This window comes from Chionomys nivalis, chromosome 1 (genome assembly GCF_950005125.1).
Source record: "Chionomys nivalis chromosome 1, mChiNiv1.1, whole genome shotgun sequence".
In the NCBI taxonomy this organism is placed as follows: Eukaryota; Metazoa; Chordata; class Mammalia; order Rodentia; family Cricetidae; genus Chionomys; species Chionomys nivalis.
In genome coordinates, this window is record NC_080086.1 from 67,544,337 (window position 1) to 67,558,192 (window position 13,856).

General features: G+C 50.4%; 1 protein-coding gene across 3 annotated transcripts in view; it reads left to right on the top strand.

The window, feature by feature from the left end:
- Nucleotides 1–13,856, top strand: part of Tet3 (tet methylcytosine dioxygenase 3) — a 100,959-nt gene that overhangs the window by 11,954 nt on the left and 75,149 nt on the right. Inside the window, exons 1-2 of one of the 3 annotated variants that reach the window (XM_057767694.1) lie at nt 1,549–1,707; nt 1,978–2,034. The exons of 1 other annotated variant lie outside the window; for it this stretch is intronic. Coding sequence is in view for 1 of the 2 variants with exons in the window: in XM_057767677.1 (XP_057623660.1) it covers nt 1,978–2,034 (57 nt within the window). In the remaining variant the exon portion in view is untranslated. Of the gene's footprint in view, nt 1–1,548; nt 1,708–1,977; nt 2,035–13,856 lie in introns of those variants that run through there. One more of the 3 variants, XM_057767677.1, reaches the window with a different exon arrangement.

A 13,856-nucleotide genomic window follows, 5' to 3' on the forward strand; every position in this document is an offset into this window, starting at 1 on the left:
GGGCCTTTAATCCCAGCACTTGGGAGGCAGAGGCAGGTGGATTCCAACCAGGCAGTTCCAGGCCAGCCTGGGCTACAAACAAGTTCCAGGCCAGCCAGGGCTGTCACACAGAGCAACTGTGTAACAAAAACAAAACCAAACCACAAAAGACACACTCAGTTTGTCACCCAAAGTCATGATTTAGGACATGGTCCCTTACCTTATCTTGTCATCTGCCCGCCTTCCCGCTCTGAGAAGGACCTAGTAAGACTGCCCTTTGTTCCACAGAGGAGGCAAGTGTGGGCCCCCGAAGCTGCCTCACCAGAGGCAGGCTTGCCCTCCTCCTAAGGCAGCTCTTCTGGTTCTGAGTACCCCCTGGAGACCCTGGGGGAGCCAATTATGCATTTGTGGTGGAGTGGGTAATAGAGCGAGTCACTGGAGCAGGGGCGGGGCGCTCATCTGTGAGTCACTTCTCTCAGGCCTCAGCTTATTCATCTGTGAGAATGAGAATGAGAAAGCACCCTGAGCTCTGGCAGAAACGTAACCGTGCTGCCAGGCAGCAACACCTACCTGGTGTCGGTCAGGCCCGTGCCATCTCAGGCCTCACAGCTGTATGAAATGGCTGCTGGTTCCATTCTGCAGATGAGCAAAGAGAGGTTAAGAGTGGTAAGTTACCACGGGCTGGGGACGGGATATGTGGGTACTAAAGTGTATGTGAGGTCAGGTGCCTGGGGTATCTGGGAATTTACTACGGGAATGTGAATTGCTAGGACTTTGCTATCCCCCTCACCCTTTTAGTCTCCTGGCCCTTGCACTTTTGGTATGCTTGATTGGAGTTAGGGTACTAGACTGGAATTCTTGGGGTCTGGGAGCCCAGGGAGGTTTCGGAAGGGGCACCTGGTGAAGCCTCTCCAGGAGAGACTACCATATGAGGCATGTTTCAGCAGCGGTCGGGAGTGATCTTACGGTAGTAAGGTGGGTGCCAGGGAGGGCACGGCTGACTTGTGGGAGCATAGGAAGTATGGGCTACAACCCATTTTCCCGAGTGAGGTGCAAGAAGGCAGGGCAGTAGGGCTCAGTAGGGTGGTATGGTCTTCAGGGAGGACAGACCTGGCAGGGAGTTTGAGCTCCGCTGAGTTATAGCGCTGTCACCTTTGGTAAGTTACTCCATGCCTTTGCAATCTGCAGAGCGGGTGCGTGCGTGCGTGTGTGTGTGTGTGTGTGTGTGTGAGAGAGAGAGAGAGAGACAGAGACAGAGACAGACAGAGACAGAGAGAGAAGCGCTGCCCTGGATTCTCCTTGGAGGACAAGCTCTTACTTTGCTCTTGGCCGGCTGGAGAGTGGCCGGTTTGGGGTACCATCTACCCCTCACCCCTACGTTCCACGTTCCACTGTACTCCAGGTGCACCTACTGGAGGTGCAGGGAAGGCCTTGTGTATATCGCCTGGCGGGGAGTGCCGCGGGATCCCCGGCCTGCCTGGGAAGCAGCCCTTGTGGCTGTGGCTTCCACGACCAAGGCCCCCGCCTGGCTGCTGGGCAGGTCCTTAGCGGGGAGGGCCGGGCGCGGGATTGGCTGGCGTGTGCGCCGCCCCCTCGCACACCAGCCTGGCTGGGCGGGAGCAGCCGGCAGCTGGCCGCCGCCTCTGCAGTGCCTCCCTCGGTGCGCTCCCTCGCCGGGGATAATGGGAGGCCCGGCGGCGGCCGATGCAGTAGAGGAGGCTGGCCGAGGTAGCGCGCAGGGCCGGGAGGGGAGGGGAGGCTGCGTGCAGGCCGGGAGCGGGGCCGGGATCTTGAGAGGCCCGAGAACCGAGCAGGAAAACAAACACTGGAAGGCACAGGGGCCCATCCGCGCTCGGGAGGCAGCTGGAGCAGGAAGATGGTCCCGTCCAGCCTTTCTTCCCCCGGCCCCTTCTCCAGTGCGCTGGGGCCTGTGCAGGACTGCTTTGCCGCTTGCCTGCTACCAGTCTACCTCACCAGTGTCTTTGGCTTCTTTTGCAGGTGGAAATAAAGGCTGGTGAAGGAGCAGGGCCTTGGGCACAAGGGGCGACTGTCAAGGTACCCTGCGTGCTTGCGTGTGTGCGTGCGCGCTCGCGCGTGTGTCTATGTGTGTGTGTGTACACACATGTGTGTACATGGGCGCGCGTGGAGGGGGTGAAGTATTTGGATTGGATATAAATAAAGGGTCTCCTCTGGCGATCCCTTAGTGTGTGTGTGTGTGTGTGTGTGTGTGTAGAAGCAGCTGAGGGGGAGGGGCGGCGGGAGTGTGGGCGGCCAATGAATTCTCAGGCCTGTGTGGGTTTTGTTTGGATTCTTTTTGCTTTCTCAGCTGGATGGTTTGGGTGCAGTTGGGGTTTGGTTGTTTAACTGTGTGTGTGTGTGTGTGTGTGTGTGTTAAAGACGTGCAACCTACTCTCCACCCCTGCCTCTGGAAATCTCTGGAGAATGGCCCTGGCACTGTTGGTTTGCATCCAATCTGCAGAAATCCCCGGGGTGTGTGCGTCGCAGGGAGGGAGGGGGGTGAAAGACAGTAAGGGGGAGGGAGAATTGCACTCCTGAGTCTGAGCTGATAGGGTGTCATTAGTCATGCTGCTGTCACCATGGAGATGGCTGGAGAGAGGAGAGGAGGTGGTGGGGGTGAGGATATTTTGGGTAGGGTGGGGGCTGATGCAACATCATGGCTGGGAAGCCAGCGGGTGTCTGCTGTTATTCTGTGCCACTTGGTGTCTGGGAGACTGGGAAGGCAGTGTTCCCAGGTGTAGGGGAAGCAGAGAAAGGGGCTCTGACCCATTCCAGGTGGGTTTTCAGAGGGTGGAGTGGTGCGTTTGGTAGGGGGAATGGAGAGTCTGGGGAGAATCTGACCACTAAGAAGCCATGACTAATCCTTCTAGGCTGGCAAGGACCAGATCAGTAGACTTCCTTCAGTTTCCCTCGCTTTCCAGGGCTGGGGGCCCGTCTTGAGCTTGTTATTACTCAGTAGTGACCTCTGGCCTGGGAGGTGGGGAACTGGGACAGGAAAACAGTGTGGCTGTCTCTTGAGCAGAGACCAGGAGTGAGTGTGAGAAAGGTGGGCAGACAGACCCAGTGGGGCTCCCCCTTGCATAGAGGAAACCCGGAGCCTGGTTGCTTAGGTAGCAGGTGGGCGAGCTGTGAGTGTCCCAGCATGCTCCCAGTCTTTCCTGCAGAGCTGCCTCCTGCTTCCTGGGAAAGCTGTGGGAAGCTTTGAGGAGGTGCTGGAAATGGCACTCTGCCACCTCACTGTCTGGGTGGTGACGCTGACAGGGTGGGGCTCTGCTTCTTCCTGTGTGGGTTGGGGGTTCCTGGGCTAGCTTATAAGGTGGATCTGAAGCCTAAGGTTATTCCCTGGCCTCTTCCCAAGGAAGTGTTTAGGAGAAGGACATGGATTTTGCTTCAGAAACAGTTTGTTGGGGAGGAAGAGCCAGGTGACCTCAGCTCTCTGAGGGGGCTGGCATGCCTTGGTGAGGCTGGGGGTTGTTGGTAGTCACCTGGGAGGGACTGCGGAGACCCGTGGTACTGATACTGTTTGTGCATGGGCTGCCGGGAGAGCTATGAGCTCACGTTGGCTCACTTTTGCTCCTGCTGTCTTTTCTTGGGAGCCAGAACCCACAGCTTCCCACCTCCGCTTCCCTTGGCCACCCGCTGCTGGCTGGGGGAGTTGTCATTGGGTACACTGTCTCAAAAGTGTGCACACTGGGAATGTTAAGATCATGAGGTGAACTCTTCTGCCCCCCCAACTCCAATGAAAGCAGGACAAAGGATGGAAGCAGATGGGATCAGGGAGGGGTAGAGCTCTCCTCTGTACCTGCCCCCTGCCTGCCTGCCTGCTGTGGTGGCGGCTCTCCTGGCAGTCCTGCTTCCTTGCACTCTGCTAGGGTGCTCCCTCCTTCTACCACCTGTTGTGCTGCCTGGATCTGGTGAAGATCTTTTGGAGGCTTCCAGCCTAGTACCCCAGCCGCAGTGTTAGGAAAATCAAGGGCTTCCCCTTCCCTGGGCACAAGAGCTCCATTCCTCCTGGTCCGAGCTTGTATCTGTGCTTGTTTGTGCTGAGTTGCCTGCCTGTGAACCATGGCTTCCTTCCAGCCTTGATGCCATTAGAATCAGGTCTGAGCCCCTGTTTTGTCCCTATCTTTTTTGCACATTGGATTTTCTCAGGTGGCTTGTTGGGGGTGAGAGAGTTTTGCCCAATCTGTTGTCAGGTCATGATAGAAGAGCTCCTCCTATGGTCAGGATAAAGGGAGCATGTATGCATGTGTGTGTGTGTGTGTACTAGTTCCCACAGGACGGGCACGGGAGGGGCAAGCCCCAAGGGTGAATGGTGTCCAGCAGCCAGAAGAAATAATGCATGTCTCGTTGTGTGCTAAGTGCTGCCAGGAATATCCTGATGCGTGGGTGTGCACAGTGCCTGGCACGGCCACAAAGCTGCGTTTGATGAATGCAAGTGGTCGGTTTACTGTATATTACGCTTTATGTCATTTACCCATGATATCCCAGGGAATATGCCATAGCATAGTCTCCTGTTGCTGCTTCCTCACCTCAGCAGCCTGGACAGAAGAGAGTGGCCAGTGCCGAGAGTACCAGGCTGCCCTGCGTTGGGGCTCCCACGCTCTGCCTCATGGGAGCACTCCACTGGATAAGGATGTCTGGAAACTATTTTGGTACTGGGCCCAGGATCTCTGCCTTCTGCCTTTCTTTTGACTATTTCAAAAATGCCCTGTTAAGAATCTGCTTCTTGACTCTATGCATACTCTTGATCACTCCTGTCTGTTCTTTTCTGCCTTCGCCTCAGTTCTTTGGAAGGTCGGGGAATCACCTTCTCTGAGGTCACTTACAGACAGCAGTGAGGTTGAAAACAGGTGGACCTGTCATGCTGGAGCAGGAAAGGAACCAGCAAAGAGGATGGCAGGTTTAAGTTGGAATGGAGAGATTGCTTCCTATGCTTGGAGGAGCCAGCGTTAACCACAGAGCTCAGTTCTGCCTCTTTGGCGACCCCAGTCATTTTTGAATGAATGTCAGAGAAGAGGAGGAACTGTGAAAATAGTGTGAGCTGGAATGGGAGCCACCTGTCCATCACAATGCAGGAACCTGGGACTGCATTCTGAGACCACCATGATGGCCTGTTGTCTTTTTGCTGGGCTTGTGAGGAGCAGGGTCTTGGGTGTTCATCTGCTTTTAGCTACAGATGGCCACTTCCACTAGAAATGGGCTTTGTGGTTTTGCCAGGTTCCCTCCTATACCCTGGAGGCTGTGGCAGGTGGTTTGACTGGCTGGGGGGTCAGAGCTGGGAATATGTCAGAGGCTTTGTTTTGGCTCAGCTTTTGGGTCTCCCAGTCCTCTTAAGACCCCTTCCATCCCTGACCTCTTGGGATTTTTGGCCTCATTTCCTCCCACATCCAGACATCTGGCAGTCAGCAGGACTCCCTGTTTGCAGCATCTCAGTGGCTTCTGAGGAGATGGTGACTTTCTCTCAGGCTAATCTAGACTGGGCAAACAGGACAGGGATGGCTTGCATGAGTAAAACCCATAGCTTACAGTGCTAGCCAGGACCCTGTCCTCATCCCTGCCTACTTTTATCTCCCGTTCTTTGTCTCTCACCATTGGCTGAGCATTCACATGTCCCAGTACCAAGTACAAAATAGGAAAATAAAAGTTACTATTCGAGCCTTACAAAGCCAATAGACGTAAGAGATGTGACTTAATTACTTCAGTCATAGGTGAGGAAACCAGCATTGCCTGTGTTTCCATGCAGTTAATATGTTTGAGCTCCACGGTGTTTGGGGCACATGAACTTTGCACACACCACAGACAGAACCTCTCACCCCATGTGTGCTTGGATGTATTAGACTTTCTTTTTGGCTTATCGCACCTCAGGGGACTTTGGAATGAAGAGTCAACATGGCAACCTTGTTGTTAAGGTTAGTGCTTCCAGGATCTGTGATGATGTGTTAGGGTCCTGTGTTCTGAAATGGATAAGGAGGAAAGAAAAGAAAGTGTTGGCTTTGAGACTCAGAGAAGGCTAGGTAAAATACTGTGCCCAGGCTGTCCGTGTGAACTTGAAACTACTTCCAGCTCACCAGGAGCGAGGGTCTCCTGGCTGTGGTGGTGCACGCCTTTAATCCCAGCTTTTGAGAGACACAGACAGGTGAATTGCTTGAGTTGAGACCAGCCTAGTCTGTATTGTAAGTTCCAGGAAGCCAGGGCTACATACTAAGACTTTATTTGAAAAAGTTTGGGTTCTAGAACGGGAATAATGTGGCTTAGTCGAAGAGCATTTGCTATAGACTCTCGCTCTCTAGCACTGCCAAAAAAGCACAGAAAAGGTCACCTTGTAAGCACTTACCTGGATATAGTGATATGTGCCTGTAATCTGATAATTGAGAAGTAGATGCTAGCCTCGATTGTGTAGCTAGGTTGAGGCTAGCGTGGGCTATATCAGACCCTATCTTTAAAAAAAATAAAGTTCTGGTCTTTATAGACTTTACTGCCTAACCAGCTGAGAGCGAAAGCAACAAGTAGCCGAGTTTCTTACTCGGATCGTGGGCTTTGCCGTTAACTGGGAGAGTCCCTGGCCATCGTTTCTTCTGAACAGCAGAGGGTTTGCCTTCCAAAGTTAGTTGTTCTCAAACTAAATCTAGAAACAGACCAGATTGTCTTTTTAGGTTTTCTTCCCTTTTTTAATTTCTAAGACTGGGTTCTGCTTTGTAGAATTAGCCAACAACTTGTACGGTCTGTCTGGGGTGTTCATCCGAGCATCCCGTGAGCTGTTCGCAGGGTGGTTCCCATGTGCTTGCTCTTGGATGTCCTCTAACTGACGGCTTCTGTGTGTGTGATGCGGGACTGGGTCAGACTGGACAGCAGTGTTTGAACTTGCTCCTGGCGGTGCACAGGGCTCTTGCTTGCATGTCCACACCCTTTCTGGACAGTGCTTCCTCACTCTTCCTCACACCACGTTTGTTGCAGAGTCTCTTAGAGCAGCCAGAAGATTTACTTGTACCTCAGATCCGGTAGATAGGCTCCTTCCTGCATGCCCAGGACTCTGTTGGTGTAGTTTGAACACATGAACCCCTGAAGGGTGTGCCCACCCCCACCCCTTTGTGTGGATGTGTGCGTATTTCTGGAGACCAAACTCTACCTCATACATGCAGGGAAACCATCTACTGTAATATCCCCAGGCCTCTTTTTGCCCAGGCTTTTAATTTATTCTGGAGCCCAGCAGGCCTTGAACCTTAGAATCTTTCTTTCTTAGTCTTCTGAGTAGCCAGGGATACAACCCTGTTTATCAGGTCCAACTTCATTTATGATTTTAAAAAAAGCTTAAGCTATCCTCTGTGGTGTTGCTGAGGATTGAACTTAGGACTTAGTGTGCAAGCGTTCTACCGCTGACATCTTCAGGCCTTCACATGATGAGCCTTCCTAACCTAGAGGTGCAGCCCTTTCCTCTCGGGCTGCTCTAATCCTGTGATTGCCGTAAGGATGGACGCCCCAGTCATCTTGGTAGCTTGAGCTGAAGTGTCTTGGCCCTACTTCCCCCAGCTGAGGCTCTTCAACTTTTTGTTTGCATTGTTAAACATTCAAGTAAAAATGTGAATTTTTTATCTTAGCTGCCTAGAGAAAAAGGGCCCAGATTGTCTTCTGCAGAAATATTACTTAAGGGACTAAAATGCCGTGTGTAGGAGGATTAGGGTCTAAGCAAATCCTGGCTGTGTCTGGCCAGGAACTCGTATGCCCTTGGTGCTTAAGTAATTGGATTTCTGAGCCCCGCCCCCACACATCTTCATGAGTAATCCTGACCTCATGAGCTCTGCTTGGAAACAAAGGCACTGAGAGGGTTTGCAGCTTGTCTCTATCAGCAAGCTCCCCAGCTCTGCCCTGGCGACTGACTTTCCCACCTCTGCAGCATCCCCTGCCCTCTCTCAAATGCTTATCCCAAAGGGACATTTTTTTTTTTTTTTTTTTTTTCTGACCTGCAGGCTTTGTTCCCAGTGCTGCTAAACAGTTTACTAGAGGGACCGGTGCCTGGCCTGTCAACTACCTTCCTGTCCCTCAGGGAGGCTCCATCTCAGACACACCTGTCACAGGCAGAGGTCCTGAGAAGGGCTATGGGCGGAGAATCTGCTTTGACTGCAAACCTTGGGAGTATTCCTTAGACCAAGTCATTTCTGCTGGCTTGACCATGGTGGCCTGGGTGCAGAGAGTTTTTTCTGACCCTCCTGGTCCTGGAGAGGGAAGACTAGGTCTTCAAAATATGAGTCCATTGGTGCCCTGTCCCCCAGCCTCTAGGTTAATGGATTTTTGGTGGAACTGGAGATGTTCCTGTCCACATTAATACACACACACACATATGTGTGTGTGTGTATATATATATATGATATATATATATTTCCTCATATATATATATATATATATATATATATATATCATATATATCATCTTAAAGGGTCTAAGCCATAGTTGGTTCTGGAGCCAAACATGATCATGGCCTAGGAGCACAGGTTTAGGTAACCCCAAATTCTGTGGCTCATTGTGGTAACTGTTCCATAAAGTTCTTTCTACAAACTGAGCAAAGCCATAAATCAGAAACCTTTACAAATGTACTTGTGGGACCAGCAGGCAGGCTGCAGTGAGGTGGGGAATCTCTGCTGCAGGTCTTGGATGCTATCTGAGTACATTCTTGGGTTTGGGGCTTGATGGAAGCTGTTGAAATCATATATTCCTAAAGAATGTCCCTGGTAGTCAGAGGATGTTTGGTCACAGAGGAGGTCAGTAAATGGCTATTTAGGGGCTAGGGTGGCTCAAGATACTTTAGCAATGGACCTGCAACATTTCCAAACTCAACCGCCTTTGAAGTGTTCTAATCAGTCAGGCTGATAGAGTGCGCAGTGTAGATATGGTTTCTTTCTTCATGTCACATGCCCGAGAGCTGTCCCTCTGGTTTTCTCCGTGTTTCTCTAGCCTACTCTTCTCTTCTCCGTACTAGGACATTCTTTAGGGCCCCAGCCCACCCTTGTCCCCACTGCTCATGCTTTAAGCATTGCTCTCTCCCTAGTCTGAACATGCTTTGTGATATGACCAGGATTCCTTGGGACAGAATCATCTAGGAAGAGTACTGTGGGGCTGCCTGTCCAAGATAACCATATGTTGGGTCACACTTATGGGTATGGGTATTCTGTAACTTACGGGTATGGGTATTCTATAACTTATGGGTATGGGTATTCTGTAACTTACAGGTATGGGTATTCTATAACTTATGGGTATGGGTATTCTGTAACTTACGGGTATGGGTATTCTATAACTTTCGGGTATGGGTATTCTGTAACTTACGGGTATGGGTATTCTGTAACTTACGGGTATGGGTATTCTGTAACTTATGGGTATGGGTATTCTATAACTTACATGTATGGGTATTCTATAACTTATGGGTATGGGTATTCTGTAACTTACGGGTATGGGTATTCTGTAACTTATGGGTATGGGTATTCTATAACTTACATGTATGGGTATTCCAGACTGAGGTAGACAGAAGAAGGTGGCATGGGGTCCCAGATAATAGTGCTGGAAGGTCTCCGTAGGTGGCCATGTGGGTTCTCCCTCCTTACTGGCCTCATCCCACATCTCTGAATCTAGTCTTATCCCATGGTGGAGCTCTCTCTGCTCACCTCTGCCCTATGGCCTTTCCTTCTGTTATTTTTCACTGGTTTCCTGTTTTCCAACTGTGGGCTTCCAGAGGCATCATTTGGCCCCTGGGTAGTAGTTAGGGCTTAGCTCTGGGGTTGTGTGGTTGCCGTGGCGTGTGTCTTGGGGCTGTCCTGGCAAGGAGACCAGTCTGAACTCCTTGGCTAGGAGCCAGAGCCCAAGGTTCTGTGTCCAGCGCCATTGGCCCTAAAGTCATTTAGGAAGACTGGTGTGTTCCACATTTGCATGCCCAGGACTACACACATGTGCACTTGCACGCACGCGCACGCTCGCGTACACAGTTATTAGAATGATACCTTTGTTTCCCACTAGCTCTCGGACCGAGGTCTGGGGAAGTGGGATACGGAGGAGGAGTTGGGTGGGTGCCAGGACACTCCGTCCCTAGACACTCCCACCCCAGCTTCCACCACAACAGGCAGGGCCTTGCTTCAGCTTGTCTTGAGAGTCTACAACAGCCAGTCCCTCTGGTTTAACAAGTTTAGCAGCTCTTGGCCCCTGCTGCATTTTAGAATGATCTGAGCAGCTCTTCAAAGAGGGGATGTTAGTGTTCGTGTCTGGGCTCCGGATACTCTGATGTTGGCAGAGTGGAACAGACCCAGGCGCTTCTTGAGGATCTCCTGATGGTTAGAATATGCAGTCGGGCTTGAGAGCAGTTGCCTCAGTCAGTTTGGCTCAGTGTGTTTCCCATACCTGTGGGTTGCACCCAAATGATAGGAGTCTGGGAAAGTTAAGATCAGATCATCAGACATTTTGTACAAGATTGAATGTCCTGTCCCATGAGACTGATCTGCGAGCTTAGCGATTATTAAACTGTGATGTTTAGAAGGAGGCTCTGGAGCAGGTCATGGAAATGGAATTTTCTCATCTCAGCCTTTAATTTTTAAAATCTTTTTTTTTTTTTAGTCTGTATGTGTATTCTCGTGTTTGCAGGTGCGCATGCATGTGTGTGCATGTGTATGGAGGCCGGAGGCTTACTCTGGTTGTCGTCTTCAGTCTGCCTCTACTTTTTATATTGAGTCAGAGCCCCTCCCTGGGACCTAAGGCTTGCTGGTCTGGCTCCATGGGTTCCCTCTCTGCCTCCAGAGTGCCAGTGTTGCGGGCAGGCATGGCATTTTAACTTTTAAGCTCTTAGCTGAAGTCTAGTACATATGTAGGAAGAGAAGCATGTTGTGTACAGTGTGGCAGATTCTCACAAACACACCTTATGTAATCAACATCTGGCTCTGGAAATGACTCTTGCCCCGTTCAAAGTGTTCAGAGTTTCTGTGGCACTTGGGCAAAGTCAGGGTGTGCCATAGTGTAGCAATATATGCTGGCTTTGGGCCTGGAGGGTTTTAACTTGGCCTCTGCCAGGAATACCTTTGAACACCTTCACAGACCTGTGTGCTTACCCTGGCACACGTAGGTGTCTTGGCCACTTTAGTTCGCTTTCCACCTGGGTATTTATGCTGTTGCTGATCCCCAATCTTGACTTAAAAATAAAACCTATATCCTTTCCTGGCCCTTTATTCTATTTCTTAAAAATTATACCAATAACAATTATTCTTTGGAAAAACTAGAGGGTGGCAGGGGAGGGAATTTGCTGACAACCTTACCGGGTGGTAGGTTAGTTACCTGGGGTACCTCTAGAGACTTCGTTCTCCGACCCGTGTCCCAGTGTGGTGGGGGTGACAACTTGCCCCTGGGTCATTTATGAGCACACTGCCCATGCAGGGGTGAGCACGAGGGTAAGTGGTTCATAGTTCTGCCCATTAGTTCTAGTGGTGAGTCTGGGTCAGGCGAGGTAGCCAGGATAAATTGGGCCAATAGCTTCACACAGGAGCTGATGTTTCATGGTGGACAGAGCTGGAAATGTGTCCTGTGTTATGTGTTTGCTAGGTACTTATTAGCTTGAGAACATCTTTCTCTTTAGTGGTAGTGTTTCTCTTCTTACTTGACTATGAATGGCTAGGGTTTTGCCACTAAGCGTGGTGGTGTAGATTACGAGGTCTCGGGGTTATGTGATTTCTTTCTATGTCATGTGAAGAAGTGCTCTCATTCCTCTTTAGTTTCTCGGTGAGAGTAGTTAATTTTGTCTATTGAGCATGGCTTGAAGATCACATAGTTTTCTTCTCTTGTCTTTTTTTTTCTTTTTTTTTGCAATAAGATGACTGTTAACACTCTCTGATTTGCTTCCATTGTGAGATTAACTTGTAGCTGTTGTGTTTCATTATTAGGTATTGGTAATAGACAGTAACTTCATACAGTGTATGGGGAAGTTTTTTATACATTGGTACACTTTTAAGTAATATAGCTGAAATAATTCCATTATTGTAGGATTTGAAAACAGGTCATGAAACCATGCAGTTTGGTATTTTTTTTTCTTGGAGTCGTACGCACTGCCCTTGCTCCACAAGGTTTCCCTGGCATCTTGAGAGACAGATGCTAGCTTTCTTTTCTTTGTCCTGTGCCTGTTGGTACAAAACATTTACCAGGTATTTTCTGTCAGTGATATATTTTTAAATTATTCACATAATGTATATGCAGTTAACTGCATTTTATTTCTTCCATACTATGATTTTTTTTCATTCTCTGCAGTTTTTTTGGTTTAGATTTGTTTTATGTTTGTATTTTGCCTGTATGTAAGGACATGCTCCATGTATGTACCTGGTGTTCTCCAAGATCAGAGGAAGGCATTGAATACTTGAACTAGAGTCCTGGATGGTTGTGAGGCACCATGTGGGTGCTGGATGCTTCTTCAAGATTGAGTGCTCTCAACTACCAGGTCATCTCTCCAGCCCCATTTTTGAAATGTTTTTATTAGCAAGGGCGAGGGGGCGTGTCAAGATCTGTCTGTGTAGCTCTCTCTGAACGTCTTGGAACACTTGGAACTCTCTGTGCTGACCAGGATGGCCTTGAACTCGCGGAGAGGAGTTCCGCCTGCCTCTGCCTCCTGAGTGCTGGGATTTAGGCGTGCCCCTGTGCCCAGGGAGATGCATCTTTCTACCTGAGCCTCCTGGGTTTCTGCCAGAGCTTTGAGGTTTCCCTGGATCTGTGTACACATTCTGCGCCATCATTGCAGTTGTGAGTGTGCTTTCCCCACCCCACTGCTTCCAACTGTAGTGCTAGTGATTGGACTGGGACCTCGCCACTCCGTACGGCTGAGCTACACCCTTAGCCACTGTGGGGCTTTTGTTGCTTTGTGTGAGTGTGTGTGGTCCACTCACCTGGGTGCGCCCCTGTCGAGGTCAGGGGATAATATCAGCTGTCCTTTTGCTCTCTTATTCCCTTGACACAGGGGAGACTGGCAGTCAGCAGGCCCCAACAGTCTTCTGTACCCCACACAGCGCTGGGGTTAGAGGCATGCATGGTCACGCCTAGCTTTTTTGTGCGGGTGCTGGGGAGTTCATCACAGGCCTTCATGCTTGCAGAGTGAACACTTCTCTGCTGAGCCATCTCCTCAGTCCCAGCTCTTAGGCCTTTAGCTCACTGCTGAAGGCACATTGGAGATGCCTGTTTTATATCAGCTGTCTGTAGTGCCTTCCTGTCTCTCTGTCCCTCTGTGGCAATACTGTAGTACTTGGGTCTAGGTTCCTTGTGGTAGGGTGCCCATCAATTTCACATCCCCAGCACCTGGCACAAAGCCTAGCATGCAGTAAATGCTTTTAATAAATGCTTGTGGGATCAAATTGGTGAGAGAGACAGTGAGCTTCACATCTTCAAAGTCTGTTGCCTGGGCCACGGCCAGGAGTGGAGCCTGAAGCAGCTCTGGCTCCAAGCCTGGAGGCTGGGATCTGGGTAACAGATGGGGCATCCTTCCCTCCTTGTCCTGGGTAATTTTCCCACAGGAGACTTCAGGGAGGAGTCTACGCCTCATAATTACCCATAATGACCAGTAACCCTCTTGTCACTCCCCGATCAGGGCTAATCGTGGGGAGACCTGTGCTGTCTGTTCCCAGATGCCTACAGGTAGCGCAGAACTAACTGGTCCTCTGCTGGCCGCAGAGGAGGCGATTTTCTGGGGTAGGAAGCCAAGCTTGGGAGGCTGCTGGCCAGGTGTGCTCCCAGCTCTGTGTGCAGGAACCTTGGGCAGGGTGATATCTTACTTCCTGCTGGTCTGTTCCAGAGCCCACCCCACCCCCATGGTTCTGAGACCAAATTTCTGCCTGTCAGTGTGCTAGTCTTTCCCA